Genomic DNA, 21,892 nt, shown 5'->3' on the forward strand with positions numbered 1-21,892 from the left:
CATTTTTGTTATTAGTTGTTAGTTGTGTCAAGTACATGGTCACAGTGAATCTCTTTTTGTGAAGGCCAAAGCAAAAAATGTATATACAACTTCCAGTCATTTGCAATCTATGCAGTTGTAATGAGACATCTTGTTACTCTGCTTCTCCAAAAAAGATGTCAAACAAATACTTTTTCTCCATTTTCAAAGCAAAAAGCAAGGGATGGCAAGTTTTCCTTTCCATGGAAACTATCCAGGACCTGCTTTGATTGATCAAGCAAAAGTTGTGAAACCTTCTCAAACCAAGAGCAAGCACTTAATTTCCCAGCATCTCTCAAAATCAGAAAAGGAACAAGCTCCATCGTCTTTGAATGCATGGCTCATGCTTGGTCTGAAAGATGAATGAGGACTTTGGGGGGAAAAAAATTAATGAAGTGTTGAATCTTCGAAGTAATGCAAATTTGTCATTGATTTATTTAACATAACTTGCAGATAATTACATGGAAATAAAGGAAGAAGTTATGTTTGAAATTCATAGTCCTGTGACTGCCTTCATTTGATGGATGAATTAGCACATGGCGTGACATGTAGATCCAGGCCTAAGAATAGAAGTGCTAGGACAGACTTGGTTTCCCCGTGAACTTCTTTGTTTATACAAAAGGAACTCAAGATGGATGCCCTGGACAACCGGTATCTCGTCAGAGAAAGAATATAAGACAGACAGCCAAACACTGCTTGAGTGTAAAGTGTTCATATGATATTTGTTAAGTTGTAGTTACATTTATTTTGGAAAAGAATTATATTTTATAGGCCTCTAATTGGGAATATGTTTTTATAAAAGGGGTAAAGGCAAATGTCATGGAAATTATAATGCATAAAAAAATCTTAAGTCCGATTTTGAGGGAATTTTGCAAGCATGCAACTATTGACTTGAAGTAAGAAAAGGTCTAGAGCCAGATGTTTCATTTCTTGTGCCTCCAAAACTTCCATTGGCAGCAATGAAAATTCTGGATTGATGAATGAAACATTATCCGATGCTTTGTTTGATCCTAACAGATCAAAAGTTAGATTTTGGATTGTATTTTATTCCCTTAACATTACAAAATTTCTGCTTAATGGAAATATATAGAAGTCATTCACCATCCAAGAATACCTCTAGATTCATGTAAGTGTTAACTGAAGACTGGACAGACGAATGAATAAAGTGCTTGACTCCTACTCCAATGCTGAAATGCTGACTTCAAACTCTTTTAAAAGATGTATTATTATTATTAAAAATTGTATTACCAAGAATTTTCCAAGAATTACTATAATATAAAAAAGCACTACAAATAAGTAAAGGAACTAAAGATGTATCTAATCTGTGACTTGTTCAAGGAAAATAGCCAGATTGGAAAATACATGAGTAACCTAGTTAAAAATCTTGAATACTTGTAGCTTTCTTTATTAACTGCTCTCACAAGCAGCTACATCCCTGCCAGATATTTAGGCACATGCTTGAGCACTGATTTGCTGATTTAGGGCCCAAGGGCTTCAACCATAAAAGAGAAACTAAGAAATAATTAAGTGCTATTTAATTAGGCCAGTAACATAACTGCAACTTTAATAAATGCTTGTGCACAAACCACACTTTTTTAGCTTGCACTGAATTTTTAAAACATAAGTTTTATAAAACATTCTATCACATAAACTATGCTCCTTGTATCTTCAGCAATGTCGTTGTCCCTGTCATTTAATTCAACACCCTTGTTCTAATCAAATACTTTTTACTTCAAGTAGTTCAGTTCTGTTTACCATGATGATAAATACGCATTTTGTAACAGCTTACAATTTTCCTGAACTGGATAAATTTTTGGGGTTGACGACATCTTTGTTTACAGTTTTCAAAAAATGTAAATATTAGAATAACACTTTACATTATTCTCTGTCATGTTTTAATCAATAGAGAAAAATAAAGCTTTTATTCTCATCATATTCTAAAACATGAGCATAAGTTTTATGAACAATCACAACTTTAAGAATTCAGAAATATCTCAGAGAATCCATATGTTTTAAAGGTGAGTTAACATTTGCAAAATTCCGATTGGAGTAGTTTGTGGAAACATGGGTATATTCAGCATTTTGCAGCAATTATTTCAATAGCATAATTGTTAAATCTTACTAAAATTTCGTACATTATCCAATAAACCATCCTTGATCACAGAAAAAGTATTGAACTTGTAAATGTATCCTGAAATATACATAACAGAAGTGTTAAGTTTTTATTAGGAAATTATGTTTAGAAAGATAAAGAGCATGAATGACACTACATGACTTCTGGTTTTTGACTTAACTTTATACTCTGTGTTCAGAGTTACTCATTTTCTCAAAACAAAATGAAAACCACGGTGAATAAATTTTTTGGAAAATATTTTTTATTATAAAATGTACAGTATATTGACCTTAATATTATAAAACACTGTAATGTATCAGAGTCTTGTAAAGACCAATAATTTATAAAATGAGACCAAGTTCATTGTTACTCTTTCTAGTCTCATAGTCTGATTTAAAAATATATATAAAATATATAATGAATGATTTGACTGTAGCGTCCTTAGTAGCTGGAAAAGGTTTGTTCTTATGTTAAGGTAACTAATGTCTGTATGTATTTTTATTAAAACAGATCACTCTTATTTGCTAAGTTAGTCTTTGATTTTGAAGAGCTGATAGAAGAATGAACAGAAAGGTTAGTAATCATATTCTATAAGGCTAGATTATGTAAAAGCGCTGCAGGGTACAAAGAAAATTATGTTTTACTAAAGCACTTCTATCACTGCAGCTCATTTATTAACAGTTAATACTTCTTTGGTACTTTTAAGGTGCTTGTTAAAACAAGAAATAGCTTTGGACTATTGACAACAATAGAGTACTTTAGGTCTCAGATGCTATTGGATAGCATGAAAAAACACACTACACTGTCTTAACAGTTTAAAGACCTTTTCCAACATATTAGTCTCCTCAATTTCACTATGTCTAGCGCCTCCTTTTATTGCAGGGACATACTGAGTACAAAAGCAATGCACTTCGCATGAAAATAGGGGTTTTTTTCTGCCCTCAGACTCCCTGGCTTTGTTGGACTTGCTTGGCAGTGACTTGAACACTAGTATCCAGCCAAAGGCATTTGTTTTAGTGTTAGAATATGTGTATGTAGGTTGTTTTCGAATCACTGCCTAGTATATTTTTAGCAGTGCATTTATAGAAGCCCGCATCCCTTTGAGTAGGCTGCTGGATGACTAATGACCCCTGAGGGTGGAGGAATTTGTTTCCATACAGACGGGATTGAGCTCCTGTTGTCAGATGCGATTTGTCTGGAAGCTCCCATGTTATTTCTGCTTTAGGAATCCCAATAGCCATGCAGTTCAGTTTTACTGAATTTCCAGGTCTGGCATAGATGACGGGTGCTGGCTCACTGGTGATCCGGGGAGGATAGGCTATCACGATGACAGGCACACTCATAACAGAAGTGCCGTACTCTGCAGACACCTTGCACAGGTAAGTGCCCCTGTCAAACACAGAAGCCTCGCGCACTGTCAGTGAGCCATTCTCCAGCAGAGAGAAGCGACCCATGGCCTGGGGAGCATCCAGGACCATCCCATTGGGCAGTGTCCAGGAGATCTGCGTCTGCTGGTTTGGCTGGGTGATGCAATGGAGCTGCAGAGTTTCTCCATTGATGATGCTCACCAGGTTGTTGTACTGGTTGCTGATTTCTGGCCTGAGTCCCACCTTCAGGAAGACTACCCGTTCCACATAACCTCCTGGGTTTCTGGCTGTACAGCGGTAAGTCCCAGCATCCCCAGCGTTGAGGCTGCTGATGTGTAAGATCCCATCCCTCTTGTGGTAAAATCTGTGCAGACGGCTGCCACTCAGCACTTCAGTGCCGTTGGGAAGGATCCAGCTTGTGCTGGGCTTGGGGTTCCCCTGGACTGAGCAGTTCAGATTGATGCTGTGCCCAGCAATGGCAGTGATCCTTTCATTGACAGGGTCTCTGAAGGAGGGTTTCTCCACATGGTCTGTGATGAGGAGCTGCACAATGAGTCTCGCTTCCCCTCCTTCGTTCCGTCCAATGCATATGAGCTGCACCGCATCTGTCTGCCTCACCTCTCTGATGTCCAAAGTACCATTGCGATGCACAGTGATCCTGTTCCCATAGTAGGGAGCTGGCAGGATTACTCCTTCTGGAAAAGCCCATAGGATCCGTGGAGCAGGGATGCCTTCAGCTTTGCAGTCAATAAGTTTCCGGCTATCCCTGATGGCTGTCTCCCTCACAGATGTTATTGCACTGAGATGACCATTGATTCTGGGAGGCTGAACATTGACGTGGATCCAGACGATTTTCCGATCTTCTCCAGCACTGTTCCGTGCTACGCAAGTATAGTTACCACTGTCAGATCTTTGGGCCTTTTGGATGAGGAGGGTGCCATCTCTATAGACCTGGTATTTGTCAGATAGGGCAGGAATGGGCCTGTTGGTTGGGGAGAGCCAAGTCACTTTGGGAGTGGGTTCTCCTTTGGCTTCACATGCTACTGTCACAACATCACCATAGGGTACATTAATAATGACGTATGTTTTGTTCCTGATAGTTGCAGGCTCGGCCACTACTTTGACCCGCACTTTCATCTCATCCTTCCCAATCTGATTCTCAGCATAGCAGGTGTAGTCCCCTTCCTCTCTCAGTCCAACATCATTGAAATACAGGGTTCCATTATTGAAGACCACATACCGTTTTGTCCGGCTGCCGTTGTCATCTGACTGCATGAAGGTATTGATCATGCTGCCATCTGGAAGACCCCAGGAGATCTCAGGATTTGGCAGACCTGTGGCTACGCAGTCAACTTTCAGGTCCCCTCCATACTTGACCTTGTGGTTATTCTCATTCTTATGTTCGATTTTTGCTGGTTTCATCATCACATTCACTTTGAGAACCACATAGTCATCCCCGATCTTATTGCGGGCCACACACAAATAGTCTCCTGCATCTTTATCTGTAACTGAATGGACAACCAAAGTCCCATTGCTGAATACTTTGATTCTAGTCTCCAAGCTACTGTAAAGAAAGAAAAAAGAACAGAACATGAGCTGCAAAATCACATTTTAGGTATTAATTATTGAGTGAAACCTGGGGGAAAAAACCCAACACCTCAACAATACTGAAATAAAGGAGAGGAGCATTGCTATTGTTAGATAATTAGATTTCTTTAGTAGCCCCACCTTTTTCCCCAAAGATCTGCTGTATTTGGAAAACAGCCTGCATAAAGATTATGAGGGAAAATGAAAAATACTAGCATTTTGTTGCTATCACTATGAAGCATAAAATGAATTCTGGGTTTTGTGCTATCTACATGCTACCTGAATATATTTTTTTGTCAGTATGAGAAAAATGATGACTACATTTAGCTATCAAGAAAGTGTACGTTTTAATTTCAGGGCATTTCTCATCTGTCTATAGTGCTCAAAGAATGAGTAATGAATAATTTACAGTGCAGAAATTATGTTTTCAGCAAAGTCTTAGGAGAGTTACTGTAGCTTTGAAGAAGTGATATTTTACTCGATATCACGAACACTGGAGAAGGTATTGTTTTAACCATTTATATGCAACTGGGTTCGCACAGACCTTATTGCAAGGTGACATCTATTTATACAATGATGTTAAAATGACCAGGACTACTTAAATCATTATAAGATGTTTTCTTTGCCCCATATTTACAGTGTATAATGATTTGTACAACAGATAAACAAAATTCAGTGATCCCATTTCTCCTGGGGAAAAGCCAGCACCTGTGCAACTCTACGCAAACTATGCACATTGGGACATGCAGTACATGACTTGTATATCTTAACTTTTGCCACTGGACATTTTACTTCATTTAAAAGTGGCTGTAAAAGACAAATAGTGGCAGCTTATCCTAAACACCTGAAGCTGACTTTTTGAGTACCATTGTTTGTATTGGTACCTTGTACCAATTTATGACTTGGCTATCTTGTGGTACAATTTAAAATTCTTCCATAAGGATTTGGGGCCTCATTCAAAATTCACAGAAGCCAAGAATGAAACTTGTACAGATACGAATGGTCTTTTCTCTAAGTTAATCTAAACTGTAATTTAGCTGTGACATCTAAAATAGTAATTTACCTGTGTAGGGAATCAATCATCCTTTTGGAAGGCAATCTCCATAATATCCGAGGCCAGGGGTCACCAGAAGCACTACAGTCCAGATGCAGGATACTGCCATATGTTACATCTGTCCTCAAAGGAGAGCTCCCAGTGATCTTAGCATTAGACGCATGCTTCTTCACATGGAGTTGTATTGTTCTCCTGGCAGCTCCCACCATGTTAGCAGCAATGCACTCGTAGGTCCCACTGTCCTTGGGGGAGACATTGCGAATATAAAGAGTTCCATTGGGAAAAACAAATAAATTCCCATTGACAAACTGAGAAGGTCGGATTTGTGTGCCATCAAAGACCACCCAGCGGATGCTGGGAGAAGGTGCTGCTTTGGCAGTGCAGTGGATGTTAATACTGCTACCAAGGGGCAAGGAAATGTTCTCGTGCTTATCCTGCTGGATGATGGGGGGTAAGGCTGCAATGTGCAGCCTCACTGCGATGCTGTCAGCTCCTGCAGCATTGCTTGCTACGCATTTGTAAACTCCTCGGTCTGAAAACGTCGCTTGCTTGATAGACAAGGTTCGATTTTCATGAAGCATTATCCTGCTTTCTGTGGTGGTGACTGTCTGCAAAATCTTCCTATCTGGGAAAATCCATGAAATATGTGGGCTTGGAGTCCCACTAGCCTGACATTCAATTGCTACGGTCTCTCCAAAGTAGACCGTGACATCTCGATAGCGAGAAAGTAAAATTTTGGGCTGGTGGGCTACAACTGTGAGCACAATGATCATTTTATCTATGCCATGCAGGTTCTGAGCTGTGCACAAATACTGTCCACGATCCTGAAGTTGAACATTTCGGATAAGGAGGGTACCATTTTTCCAGACTTCAAACCTTTGCAACCTGGTGTTGGCTGTCATTAGAGCTCCTGTGAAGGTGAAAGTAAAGAAAGAAACGGAAAGTCAAAGGGCTTAAGACATACATTGTTACATTTAAAAATTCTTATGTAAGACTTTAGATTTACTTAACGCCAACTACAACTTCAGATGGATCACATGACATCTTCTGACACTTTCCATAGTTCAAATTAGTCTTTGTTTCTACTGCAGAACTAACTATATTAGCTGTCAAGCCTGTACAGTGTGGGAACTTTTAAGGGCTTTACACTTTAGGATTCCTCTTAAATCTTTATGTAATTTCTCTTTTCCTTTTGCTTATGGAGATGACACACACATCACTACTTAAGGCAGCAATGTTAACAAACCCATACTCACAAGTGTTGTCATCATACATTCTAACTGCTGTGAATAATCAGAGTTGGCTGCTATTCCCCCGTCAAAAAAACCCCTCATTAAATAGTACAGGTTTTCTTTTACTACAAGCAATACTGTGATGTTATTTTTACCTGTAATGATTAGTTGCAATCAGTCACATTTTATCTATAATGACTAAAAGATGCAGAAATTATTCTTCAGTGTTTCGGGTCATTCCTGCAATCATATTGCATTTCTATGCAACAACCCAAGTATTTGTACCCTTAAATAAACATGTAGAAGAACACATTTTTCCCTGTCTTACCTGTAGAGACTTTTGTCCAAGTAATAAAAGGCTTGGGTTCCCCTACTGCATCACAAGGGATAAAGGCATCTGCTTCAGCAAGGATGGATACGCTCTGAGATCCTTTTGCGATAATTTTAGGTCTTTCTCCACGTATCCTGAAATTAGTGGAAGACTGAATTACAGTCGAATTGTGTGGCATAATGCCTCCCACATAAGGCACAGATGGAACTTTTTGATGACGATGATGGACATTTTTAAAAGGATGAACTGTGGTGGATATCTGTGGTTTTGTGCGCTGAGAGAGAAAGGCTGGAGGCGTAATCTTCAAAATCGCTGGTGGCTGTGATGTGGTGGTTGCAGTGTGTGCCATTGGAGGCACTGGAATAGCTGTAGCTTTCTGCACTGTAATCCTGGTAGGGGGGACCTGGGCAACCTTCTTCTCATTTGTGTCTTTCGGGACTAGTTGACTAGGGACCACTGGTTTAGGGTGTACACTTAAGTGAGGGAATATCCTTGTTCCGTTGAAAAAGAATGGCACTCTAGAACTGGGATAATGGGGGATCCCTTGAGTTGGTAGTTTCCCTGCTGTCCCTCTGTTATCTGGAACATGGTTATTTCCAAATAATCTTGAATTAATATTGTACCTGTTCTGACCCTGATGACCAAATTTACTTGCAGTGACTGGACTTTTGTGAAATGGAGAAGCTTGTGTTGGAGCAGTTGTTTCTCTCTGAGAGGGAAAAGATCTTTTGTCCTGGATGGTATGTGCTGCATATGCTGTTATCTCTGGTTTGTTTGTGTAGTGAAGAGGCTGGTGTGTCACAAAATAGCGAAATGAACCTTGTGTTACAATATATGGAGGCTTCACTGTGCCTCTTACTGGAACATGCTTTGGAGGCACAACAGGCCGTCTTTGGTTTAGGCTTGGTATCACTCCAGCCGGGGGATGGGGAAGGTTTGGGTTTAGCAGTAAACTGTTGTTTGACTTGCTACTATACATCTCTTTGAATTGTTCCTCTTTTGACTGTACGCTAATCTTGTTCTGGTTAGAGGAAGGAGTAGGGTGTACATTCTGTCTTGAGCTCACCACCATTTTGTCACCATCTGCTTCAACTTGTTTTACTTCTGGGAACCTTTCCTGATTGAAGGCATTGCTTTCCTTGGTGGTATAATGAAGGGAAGTACGTGAAGTGCTTGAAATGGAAGGGGTAAGAGTGCCAGGTTTTATAAACGGAATAAACGCTGTGGAGGTAGTTGGAGGCTTTTCAGTTGTCTGCAAAGTGGGATCGTGATGAAATACATGTGACATAGCTTCCTTTTTATCCAAGGAAGATGGCTTTGTCCCACTCTGAGAAGCAATAGATTTCTTTGTTTCTCTAAGTGGAAGAGTCTGAGTTTCTGTTGCGCTCAAGGAGGAGGACAAAGTACTCATCTCATATTGCTGAGGTGGATCAGTTATTGCTGGTGTTTCTAAAGATACTGTGGGCTTCCATGGCTCCTTGGAAACTGAGACGTCCTTAAAAACTTCCACTGTACCAACAGGAATACTTAAGTCAGTCATAGTGGGATATATTAGCTGGAATGTTCCAGAAGTTGTTTCATTAACCACAACTTCTGAGTCAAATAGGATAGACTCTTCTTGAGATTCTGGTTTTGTAGATAGTATCAAGCTGTTTGTATGCTCAGGAGAAGATGTTCTGCTTGATTGTTCTGCCTTACTGTCCAGAGTTTTAGAATCTGCTTTAATGTGCTTCTCCTCAGGTATATTGTCTAATGAATGGTATGTTGGCACTTCACTTTGCTCTGGTTCCAGAGGTGCACTTGACTCTTTCGTGGGAACTGGGTCATGTACAACATATGATGATAAAATTGTCATAGGTGCAGTCACTGGAAGTGCTGAGGTTTCAGGAGCAGTAGAGAGTGTCATGCGTTTTCTTTCAGGTGGAGAAGCAGTAGGTCTAAAGGATGAAGTTGTGACCACCTCTCTGTTTTTGGTAATCTTCTCTAAGACCATCGGATCAGTAACTAATGGAGGAGTGTATTTCGTATGCTCCTCTTCCTTAGCCTGTATTTTGACATTGTTTTTAAGATCAGGACTTTCAAGAGTTGCAGAAGAGGTTTTGGTCACAACTTCAACTTCAGGTGTCCTTGGAATGATACGCATTGCCTCCGTGGTTAAAACAACAGGGGGGAAAGGCTTTGGTCTTTGTCGGATTCTGTTTGGCCTCAATCTCCTTCTCCCATACGGCCTTTTTCTAGCATGCTGAGTAACAAGTGAAGGCATGGTCTTTCTATAGGGAATTGTTGTTGTGGACACTGTGTTCAAACTACTGATGGAAGAAGCAGTTTGTATCCCCCCTGCTGTTTTATGAAGAGCATTAGTACTTGGCAAAGTGAATCTGAGATCTGGCTTTGGAGTAGCCACATTTCTGTGTTCTCCTCCCTGAAAACTCTCTGCATAACTGCCAGACATGCTTTCTTGAGTACCTGCATTCCTGTGGGTCTCGGGTTCTTCCTTGGTCTGAACTCTGACGGGTGTGACAGCTGGAAAACTTGTACTTAAGTCTGCCATTTTTGTCTGACCTGTGGATACTTCTTTGTGCTGGTGTGTGAAGTCATTGCTCTTTTCTGTAACAAATGGAAAAACAGATGAAGAAATTGTAGTAGTGCTTATAGAATCTGTTGGGATGATCTCATCCAACTGAGAAGGTGTTAGAATTATGGTGTCAATACTCGTCGGGTCCACTTTATTTAACTTCGCACTTGTCTCCAAGACGCTATGAAGATCCACAGAGTGAGATTCAGCTAGGACAGTGGCATCAAGTGGTAGCTCAGCAAAAGCCGAATTTTCCTCTGATGTAGAAGGTACAGTTCTACCTGCATTTTCTACTGTGAATGAACTGCTATGAATATTAGGAAAGTTTGTTACGATTTGTCTGGTTAGAGGTTCTTCAGTGAGAGCATTGATGACTACAGCTGAATCCCCAGTCCTGACACCAATGCTCTGCTGGCCTTGGGGTTGCACAGTTGCAGAGACAGGACTCAAATACGGACCTGATATGGGGATTTCTACAGGGTATATACTTGCAGGTGTTTCTAAAGCCCTGTGGTCGGAGAAGGGTTCAGTTTCTGACCTTGTTAATATGGACTGAACTGAAAATGCTTTAGTGTTGTGGGAAACAGTGACTGAGAATGGCTCATCTTCACCCATAGGTGATGCATCAGCAGAGGAATCTACCCCATCAGGTGCTGCCTCTGAAGGCGGAGGGCTGGCTACTGGATGAGGGACTGGAGTAGTTTTTTGCAGGACTGATGGCAGTGCAGTTGTTAAAGAAATGGTTGTGGCTGTTGTTGTTCTAGGAAGATTCTTCCCACGAACTTTTGCCAAAATGTCAGCCCAATGCTGTGGATTAATCTGCTTGCTTGCCATATTAATTCTCCTTCGAGATTCAAATACTCTCCGGCCTTCTGCAACATTGCTGTCTTGGGTTCTATCAGTACTCTTCCAGATTTTCATTTTCCTTCTGCCTTTCTTCCCCTTTTTAATTTGAGCCTCTGGCACCTGGTCACTTTTTTGTTTAAAGGATATTTCCCGGTCTTTTAGGTGGTTCTTTCTTCGTTGGAACTCATCCACCCCTCCTGCCCCTGATCCTTCTCCATCATCTATGACCTGCCCTCTTGGTTTTGATGAACTTTTGGAGCCTGGGCGCTTTTTTAGTTTTATCCTTTTAAATGACCTATCAGACACCATTTTATTTACTGTGACCCTTACAACAAACTGATCTGATCCCTGCTGGTTGACAGCCACACATCTGTAATGGCCACTATCAGTGACGTGGCTTTTTGGAATAAGCAAAGTACCATCTTCCAACATATATCCTTTTGAAGAGTTTGATAACTGATTAAGGACCTGGCCGTTTGGAAGAATCCAGCTCAACTGTGGCTCTGGGATGGCAACTGCTTTGCACGGCAAAGCTATTGCATCTCCAACATTTTTTTCAATCCTCACTACATCTGAATCAGCTACCTGAATAGCTGGCGGTTGCACAAGAAGTCTGTAAGCCATTATGTCCACATCATCTCTCACTTGGGCAACACAGTGGTACAAACCACCATCAGTGTAACCCACTGCTTTGATTATTAGCTGGCCGCTACTAAGAATGGAAAACCTGCTGTCTTTCTGATTAAATGGTGCCTGCAGTTTAGTCCCATCTGGTAAAAGCCACTGAACTGAGGGGCTCTCAGAGGCTTTCACATTGCAGCTGAGCTGACACTCTGACCCTTCCACCACACTCAGTGCTGCCCTTGTGCTCTGGTTTTGCTCTATCATTACCCAGTTTCTCTGACGCCTGGAGTCTTTGGTATGAATTGTCTGAGAAAACACAGTAAAAAAAGATAGCACCACTTTTTTCCCTGTACTCTGGCGCCTGTTCAATTGGATATTTATAAGAGGTTGCATGACCCAGGAAGGCTCAGCCAATATTTGAGCTTTTACACCTGTGTAGTAAAGAGCATCATAATCTGAGCCTTGCCTGTACCTATAGATTATTTTAGGCTCTTTGCTGAGCATAAGTTCCCTCTCTAATTTGACAGGTACTTCACTGTAATAAGCTATAAGCTTCCATAATTTTTCATAGTTTTCTCGGTTCATTGGACATTCAAAATCTAATGAAATTGTAGCATTTATATCAATCTCCTGAGTCTGGATTTGATTCCACTGAATTTTGGTAGAGCCTGTTGGTTTTTTGATTTCACAGTTCAGGTGGACTACATTGCCATGCTCATCAGTCATATTTAGAGTAATGTTCCATGGAGAGGACTGAAGCTCTTCCAGAGGGATTTCATAACTGTCACCATCTTCTTCATCTTGAGTGCTGCTATTGTGCCTCAGTGAGGACTGAATGACAGGTTTCCTACAGGAAATATCTTTCAAGTTTTGAATGTCTTCTTTCTGCAGCTGTTTCGGGCTGTTGCACTTAGGACACAGCTGTCCCCCTTCATAGGCTTTGTCCTTTTTGCATTTCAAAACACCTGCAAGAAAATAAAAAGAAAGGGGAAAAAAATGGGGGGAAACAGAAGATAGGTGAGCTGAAGAACTCTGTTCTAGAGTTAGAGGACTCTCAAAGGTGTGAAATGGACCGTATGAGAAACACATTATGCACAAGATACATAAGGCAAGGCTTTTAAACTAGCACCTCTTTGTTTTCACAGTCGAATGGGCACCTGATTCTCAAACTGTCCACAATTTCTTCTGACGTTGATGAGAGGACTGAATGCTCCATCCTTCTGAAAATTAGATTCACTGCCTCTGAATAAAATGCCTAGAAATTGAGGTGTTCTGAGCAACATTTGTAAATGAGTAAAAAGCTATGCTCTGGCAAAAAGTCTGCATCCTTTCAGTGACAGCCTGCCATCTAACTTATGGATCTAAAGTGAAGCGGACTGGGTCCTCTCAGCTTTCAAAAATGCGGCATTGACCTGAGAAATGCTGGACTTCCTCATTAAATAACCCAAGAAGTTTTTTATTTTTCTCTGTTCATTAACAACAGTACTGGCAATACACAAAACATTCTACTGTAGGTACCAAAATCTGCTGACTAGTTCCTGCACTTCCAAACTTTGTCAGCAGCAAAAAAAAAATGAAAGTGACACCTTTTCCCTGACCTCTGAAATAACTGTAAACTCTATAATGATAAAATATAAACTAAACCAGAGAAGGATCACTAAAACAGGAAATTATATCCTTGACTCCTTTTTTCTATCAATGCCTTTCTGGCTTTCTGACTCTGGTCTGCAAAATAACAGTTGTATATTTATTACATTTTTCTGCTCATTAGAATGTTAAATGTCACTTACATATTTAGTTTGGAAACACATTGTAAATAGAATGAGGGATCTTTGAATGAATGAGCAACATACGGGTGGGTTATAAGGCAAAATGCTAGAAGGGGAAAAGAGTGGCAAAATTTCATACCATTTTTTGATTGAAAAAATATGTGCTTTGCCAGATAAGGACAAGGAGAGATAAGGAGAGCATGCTTCATGACAGAACTGGCCCACAATCAACTTGGCAGCGGCCACACTGGTGATCTATGAAACAGCACTTTTATAACTCTATCTGGACAGAATTCCTAAATAAGTTAATGTTATAGTTATATAAAGATACAAAATCTGTCATACCTGAAAATGACATAGATAAATTCTTTTCTCTTCCAAAAAATCACTACTATTGTAGTGTAAAAAGGAATTCTAATTTAATAAAAATTGTAACAAGGCAACACTGTGCAAGGAAAGAAAGTTCATCTATATTGTTATAACTGTATAACAGCAACTCAAGTACACTTAATCGACATACTCATTTGGATCAAGGAGAGTATATAAAAATATTAAAGTTTAAGTTAGCTACATATATTATCAAGGTCAGATGCCTCAAGTACCGGTTCAGTCAGGAACACTTCCATTACACATTCAAGCATCACACGCTCTTAAAAGTATTGTCCTATAGCTAAGTGCAAAACTGTAATGAATTACATATTCTAAGATAAGATCCACTATCATCCCTGACACAGGCTCCAAATCGCTATATAAACCTTGTGAGTCCTGACTCATCTGACACATCTTTAGTTGCAATTAAATGACAATTCCCTCCTAATATTTTAGCAGCAGCTCCAGTGTAACATCAGTCCCTCTGGCCTACTATGGTAAGCACTTAGTTACCTGAGATGGGGCACTGACGACCTGAGATGCCCAAATTGAAAACTGACATTCAAAAAAATCTCATTTAGTGTATTTCTGATATAGAGGCATTATAAAACTGGTTTGGGGGCTGTTCTTTTTGCTTCCAGTATTTTGCTTCTGCACATGACCAGAAGTGTTCCAGCATAAGAAGTGTGATACTTATCTCATCTAAGCCTGAATGAAGATAGGCCAGTTATTCCAGGAAAAAAATTGCAGGATTGTAGGTGTTCTCTGAAAATACTTAAATAGATTTTCTCCTTCATAAAAGGAAATTGTGGCCAATGGAGCAACACAGCTAGACATGAAGGATGCATGAATATTACAAAACAGCCTTAAAGTTAATAGCACCAAAGTTAAAGGACTCATCTAGGAATTTTCAAACCTGATTTCCATTCCTTTCTTAGCCAAAGAAGTTCAAATCCAATGTTCCCATCTTCCATGAGAGCCTATAGTTACTAGCTCTGTTGTTTGAGGATAATGCCAGCCCTTAGTCAAAGGTATACCACTGTGCAAAGGAACACACTAACAGGTTATAACCTATCTTCTCCTTCCAGTTATAAACTTTACTACTACTTTTTCCATCTTGAATGTAACACTAATTCCTTTGTTGTCAAATACATATTTTTAGCTAGTGATACACAACTGCTGCCTCTTTATGCTGCTTTTTAAATATTTATTGAATATTGCATTTATTGAATGGTAATGGAACACAATAGTGTACATAGATGTCACGTAAGTAGTAACACTCATCATGTTAGATTTTTTTTTTCCTGTTCTGCACTATCATGCTATTTTTGCTCTTACCTCCAGAAGCTTCATTCCACTCAAGGAGCCAGTTTAAGCTGCAGTCACAGGCCCATGGGTTCCCATGAAGGTAAAGATTCTCCAGCAGCGGCATGCCTTGAAACATCCCTGCAGGCAAGGTCCTAAGAGCATTTTCAGATAGGTATAGATGTCTTACTGTCGACAGTTTGAAATAGTCAAGGACCAAAAATGTTGAAAAGGTGTTGGGGTGAAGCTGCTGGAGCAAATTTCCTTCTAAGTGGACCAGCCTCAGAGAAGTTAATCCATTAAAAGCATTTGGATGAATAAACTCAATTCTGTTGTGGTCCATGTGCAGTCTCATTAAGCTTGAAAGCCCTTGGAGAGTTTGGCCAGTTATGACTTTCAATTTATTGTAACTAATTTTGAAAACCTAAAAAAAAAAGGAATACAAGAGATTAATTTTGGTATTTGATCTAAATCCAAACAGAACAGCAAGCATGCAGAAGTTTTCCTCCCACATTCAAATATCCTGTGCACCACTGAAAAATAATATGCTGGTCAAAGAGGGAGAATACAGCTGAATATTAGCTGGCATTATCAAGTATGACATAGGCATAGTTAACAAATCTCAGATGTATTTGGGGAGAAAATGGTATCTTAATCCTAAGAAAGACACTACAAAAAACATTTAATTTTGTCTTCTGCTATTCACTGAAGTTAGAATTTATGAAATTTAGGAAGCATTACCTGTAGAGACACAAGATCTTTCAAAGCACCATTCGGTATATTCTGAATGTCATTTCCATGTATCATGAGCAACTCCAGTTTTATAAGTCCTGCAAAGGAGTTTTCATATATAGACTGTATACTGTTAAACCTGGAAAAAAAATCACGCGTGCGGTTACATTTTATGCACTGACTGTCATGGACTGCAAATGTACAATTAGTATAACCTACCTTTCAGGAAAAATTGTAGGGATCTTAATGCATTGTCAAAAGGCCAGAAGTTACTGAAACATTTTTACAAGGCCAAGCATACTTAGTCCTTGTTTACATTAAGATTTCTTTTAACTCAATTTGTGGCACATTAGCCATAATTTCTGCGTCAAAGTAATAAATAGGCATTTAAATTCTAATAGTTGTCAGTATGTTTTTCCATGCAGCTCAGTTTATGGAATGGTAATAAATTAATGGCCTGTAGCCAACCAATGATGCTATGGAGCCTGGCAAACTAGACGGGCTGCAGTGTTGCCAAAACAGCATATAACAATAAATGAATAAAGATTTAGAGAGAGGACATTAAAAATGGATATCTCCCAAACAGCAAGAGAAGCAGGAAGTCACATCCTGCTTCACTTACTGTTACAACGTGTAATTGGCTAAATCAACTAATTACATAAGATCTAGGAATTGACCTTCCAATTATATAATTTGAGCCTAGAAACTCCCTTTTTGAAAACAATTCAATTTCACTTCGGACAAATAAATCAGGTTTTATTTGCCAACATGGAAGCCTTAAGTTTGGTGGCGTAGCTCTACATTTTGGTTTTCCATACGTAGACTTAAATGTATCAGCTAATCTTGGCATGAAGGCTCTAAATTAAGCACTGAATTTTAAAGATTTGTCCTGTTTTTAAACACTTTCTGGAAAGGAAGGGAAGATATTAAAATACTTTGAATATGGAGGAAATACTTTTAAATCCTCACCATGCTATCTATCTGAAGATTCTGAATTTTCTAAAAATTTAGGCTATCGTTTTGATATTTTTAGTCCTACTACAGATCTATTAGGCTTATAGCAGTCATCCTATTACCATTCCTTATTTTAACATCAGCCCTTCTAAAAAATGTGAACTTCTCTGAACAAGAAATTTTCCTAAATTAATTTCAGTTACAAAAATAATCTTTACCTCCTAAATAGCTAGCATCTTAAAATAGAAAGCTTTTGCTCTTTTCCAAAATGAAAGAAATGCAACAACAGATAGGTAAGACTGTTTCTTCCTGGGAAAGAACACAACTCAGACAATGTCATTTGTAGTGATAAAGAACAAAGATAGGAAAGGGCTTCCATGCTAGCAGTATCAAATAATGGACTTCTATTAAAAAAACAGCCAAAATACCTAAATAACTTGGAAGCCTACACCCCATTTTCAAAAGCAATTTAGGGATAGAATTTGCCATGGAATGTTGATGTATGGGGGAGAGGTGACTCAATATGTGTGGGTTTGAATGTGGGAGGAGAGGGAGGCATTTTTGACTCAAAAAATGGCATGAAATTACAGATTGCTGTACGACATATTCACTGACTACAAGGTATTTTGAGACTAAAATTAGGCTTTAGGTGGATAAAGTGCTGTTGGATAGGCATTTTAATTGCAGAGAAGTAAAAAAACCCCAAAGTCCCTACTGTCAGTCTTTGCACCATCAGTCACAGCTACAGGCCTTGGGGCAGTTGGGATGATTTCATACCAGGTAGTGATGCAGCTCTGACATCAAGCAGAAGAGGACTGCAATTCTTGCACCATGCCATGTCACATAATGACCCTATGCAGCACTTTTGTGACATGCGGCCTACCAACTGTCCCTGCCTTCTCATCTCACAGTCTGACACATAGATGTGAGTTGGCAATACCCTGGCAGAGAAAAGTGAGTTGGAGCCTGAGCAATCTCTCCCCAAACATTGGTGTCTGCTTATATTTGGCTTACATTCCTTGAAAAAAAAAATAATACTCCAAAGGCAACGGAATAACTTTGTTTCTACTGTATTGCTTTAAGATATGCGATATCTCATTGTTCTCCAAAATGTTACCTGGCTACGTTATAGAATTTTACTCCTACTATAATTTTTAAATCAGGCATAAAATTCAACGTTTAGTAGAAACCCTATAGTAGTTTTAATTCAATATAGTTTTTTATACACTACAAAAGACTACATGTAGTATTTGCCAAGAACTGACACCGTGATATAAATATTTATTTGAACATAATAATAACTTTTCTGTGAAACATGAGGGATACACTAAAACTTTCTCCATGCCAGTAATTGTCGTGTTTGAAACACAGCGCCTGCAAGTAACCACCCATCTCTGCAATTCCGCTTAAAAAGCACATGCCGAGGTCCCAGTGCGCCCCACGTGCGTGCCGCCTGCCAGGATTCCGCACCAAGACCGTAAAACGGTTTGCCGCAAAACCGCCATACGAACCCAAAATTGATCCTTTCCACATGTTTGGAAATCCTTGCCGGCACGGCTGCCAAGGAGCGAAAGGTGCAGTGGACTTCGGTGGGGAGGTAGCAGGCGCAGGGCTGGGGACAGGCCAGGGCGGTCGGCGACAGCCCCAGCCCCAGCATCAGCACCACGGACAGCGCCCCCGCCGCCGCCCGCGCCCCCATCGTGTCGCCTCCCCTCGAGTGGCTCCTCCTGGGTCGTCCGGGGGAAACGAAGGGGTGGGAAGAGGGTAGGGGAAGAAAGAGAGAAGAAACGATGATTTTGTCATCCTTTGAAAAAAGCTTTACAGACCTAGCCATGCTCTGCAGCGTCCCTGCAGGTCTGCGGACAATCGAGCCAGAGTTCAGTGGGGAAGAGGCTTCTTCCAAGTCATTTGCTACTTCAAAGTTAACTTTCCCTCCCCATAATTCACTTCAGTACCTATTCCACGAAACTTATGCTGTCTCCCTATGGTAGTAAATTTTTAGGTTTGCTCTATATGCCAAGGGTAGCACTCGTCTCACCTAAAAATTAGAAAACTTCAAGGGAAGCATCTACTTCAAGCAAATTACCATGGCTCCCTCTACAGTCCATGAAAGAAAAAAAGCTACCCATATGCACTTGAATAATATCAGGTATCTACCTGATCGGATACCTAGAAATAGTACAAATCAGCCTCATTAGGTCCCTAATTAGCTAACTTACCTAACCTAGCTGCCAATTTGTTAGACAGGCTACTAACTTCCAGGAGGGTAACGTGGCACATTCATTATGTATATGGGAAACGGTATCATTGAGCGAGAAAGCGAGTGAAAGAAAGAACTGGTTGGCCAGAGATCTGGACTCTGTCATCCTTTGCCATGCAGTACCGTGCAATGTTGGATCTGCTCTTACATTGCAATCTTAACCAGAGAGGAGCTATGAATGATCAGAATTGATAAAACTTGACAATGTATCTAGAAGCATAAGCGCAGACCTCTGAGAAAATGTAAGGAAAGTTTGTATTTATAATCTTGCCACATCTACCAACGCTCAAGTTCAGATTTTCAAAACTGTGTGTCTGGACCTGTGGAGAGTCATTTAAAGATGCACACTGTGCTAGAACAGACAAGAAAACACAACTGTTATTGACCTTGATCACTAATCATTTCTGAAAATAAATTTATGTAGATGTTTAATTACAGATTAAGCAGTCTTACTCTGGAGAAATGAGTTAGAAATATCCCTATTCTTATCCCTACCACCAGAAGAATTTGAGCTTATCAGATTACAGCCATACAAGAATGCAGGCTACTATTAGTAGCAGAAATGTAGTATTCCTGCTCTTGTATAACTGTGTGACAACAATGGAATGGCTTTCAGTTCTACTAGGTATTATTAGTTCCATTAGTTATTGCTTTTAGTATAAAAGTCAGATTTCCTCAGATCTGCTAGCAACGAGACACACATTATTTTTTTTTCTAAGACCATCATGTGCAAGCCATTACAGTTCAAAGGAGAGGCTCATCGGGATGAAGAGGTTTCTCAAATATCTGTGGTCAAGCTAATGAGACGTTTACCATTCTTTACAAGACAAACAGCTTTTCATTTGCTTAAGAATATTCAGGTGCTGTTTTCCTTCATGTTCCCTTTAATGAAAACTCCCTCTAAAGGGCATCCCGCCCATTTTGGGAGGGGGCACCCCATTTCCTCACGGGAGGTGCTCGCCGAGGTTAAGAGGAGGTGGCAGTGATTTGTGCGGGGCTGGGGAGGAGGAGGCGGCCCGGGGGGGTTATCCGTGCTTCGCCCAGGGGAGACACAACGGTGGCCGAGCGCAGGATCCTCCACACCCCGGCCGCGGCCGCTCTCCCGCAGCTTTGGCAGGAGAAACCCCGGGACCCTCCGGGACCCGGGCGAGGCCGGACGGGCTCCGCGCTGCGCCGCCCCGCCGCCCGGGGGCGCCCTCCAGTGCCCGCCCCGCCCCTCCTCATTGGCCACCTCGCACCGCCGCCGCGCAGGGCGTCAGCCAATGGGCTGCGGCTCCGACACGGCCGCCGGGGCGCGGCCGCGGAGGGTTGGGCAGGAGCCAGCCGGGAGGCGGGGCTTAGGGCAGGGCGGGGGCGGGGCCTCGGGCCGTCGCAGCGCTGCCCCCACGGCGGTTACCGCGCCCGCCCCGCGGGGAGGTTTTGCGTGGGTGGGACGGGACGGGGCGGAACAGGACACCTGGGGGGCCCCGCCGCCCCGCGGCCATGGCGGAGGGGGCTTGCAGGGGGAGAGACGCGGTTCTCCCCCACACTCGCGTTTCTTTTTACCGTCCTGGAGGGGCAGATGCTTCCCATTAGGGAAGAATGTCGCCGCCGGGCTGCGCGACGGGAGCGGACGGGGACCGCACCGCCGCCATCCCGGCAGCCGCCCCGCTCCCCTCCTCCTCCTCCCTCACCGACCCGCCAGGGACTCCCCACCTCACACACCCCGTCCCAACCGGGCCCCGGCCGCCCCCACCGGCCGCCCGCGGGTTCCTTACCTGCAGCCGGGCGCGGCGGTCTCAGCAGGCGCTGCCCGCCGCTCCCATGCCCCCGGGGGGCTGCGGGCGGGCGGCGGCGCGGGGCGGGCGGCGGCTACCTGGCTCCTGGCGTCCCCTCCGGCACCGGCTGGCCGAGACTCATCGCCGCCCGCGGCGGCCCGCCTCGACGCCGCCTTAGGGCTCCTCATCGCCCGTCATCCTGCGGGATCCGCCGCCCGGCGTGGGTCCCCCCGAATAAGCATAAGCGATGCGCGGCGGCCAGGCAGGACACCGTCTGCGGTGCTGGTTTGTTTTTGTTTTTAATTACTGTTAGTTTCTCTAAGCCTTCTCTGGGAGCCCCGCGAACCGGGGAAAGCCGGGGCGCCGCGATCCCTCAGCCCCGGCGCGAGCCGAGCCCGTCTCTCCGAGCGCTGCGGGATCTCCGTGGGCGAGCGGGCGGGCGGGCGATGTCGGCGGCTCCCCGCCTCTCGCCGGGCTTCCTGGGGGCGCAGCTCCGGCGGCGGCAGCCTCCCGCCGCCCTCCGAGGCATGGGGAACGAGGGGCGCGGGGTCCGCCGCTCCGCCTGCCCGCGCCGGGCGCTGTGCCGGGGGAGGGCGCGGCGGAGCGGCTCCTCTTGCGGGGTGGGCGGCCCCTCCGCGGGGGGGGGGGGGGGCTGCGGGCGGGCCCGCGCCGGGGGGCGGGCGGGTGGGGGGTGTGTGGGAGGTGGGCGCCGGAGCCGGCGTGGGGGCCGCGGCGGGAGCTGCGGTCGCAGCGAGGGAAGTGGAGCCCACGCCTGGGTCCGGGACCTGGAGCCCACGGAAGGTCCGTTTGTGGGAGCTGGGCGGGTCCAGCACCGTTGGAACACCGAGATGTGCAGCTCTCCGCGCCGTGCTCTCGCACACCCACAGTCCAGCACATAGAGGGAGTGGAGCGATAGGACGAGGGGTAACAGTTTTAAACTGAAAGAGGGGAGATTTAGATTAGGTGTCAGGAAGAAATTCTTTACTGTGAGGGTGGTGA

At 42.7% G+C, this 21,892-nt stretch overlaps 1 protein-coding gene across 2 annotated transcripts; it reads right to left on the bottom strand.

Moving 5' to 3' along the window:
- Positions 1–1,551: 1,551 nt before the first annotated feature.
- MXRA5 (matrix remodeling associated 5) lies at positions 1,552–21,463 on the bottom strand. 2 transcript variants are annotated; one of them, XM_054188063.1, is made up of 7 exons: positions 20,894–21,463; positions 18,388–18,603; positions 15,932–16,061; positions 15,224–15,614; positions 7,700–12,712; positions 6,149–7,049; positions 1,552–5,059 (listed from the first exon to the last, which is right to left on the bottom strand). In XM_054188063.1, the coding sequence occupies exons 1-7, from the start codon at positions 21,079–21,081 to the stop codon at positions 3,151–3,153; spliced, it is 8,748 nt and encodes a 2,915-aa protein (XP_054044038.1). In that variant the 5' UTR covers positions 21,082–21,463; the 3' UTR covers positions 1,552–3,150. The 2 variants fall into 2 exon arrangements, with proteins under 2 accessions (XP_054044038.1, XP_054044037.1); XM_054188062.1 differs by having other exon boundaries at positions 1,552–5,062.
- Between the last annotated feature and the right edge of the window lie 429 nt (positions 21,464–21,892).

The sequence above is a fragment of the Rissa tridactyla genome, chromosome 1 (genome assembly GCF_028500815.1).
Source record: "Rissa tridactyla isolate bRisTri1 chromosome 1, bRisTri1.patW.cur.20221130, whole genome shotgun sequence".
Classification (NCBI taxonomy): Eukaryota; Metazoa; Chordata; class Aves; order Charadriiformes; family Laridae; genus Rissa; species Rissa tridactyla.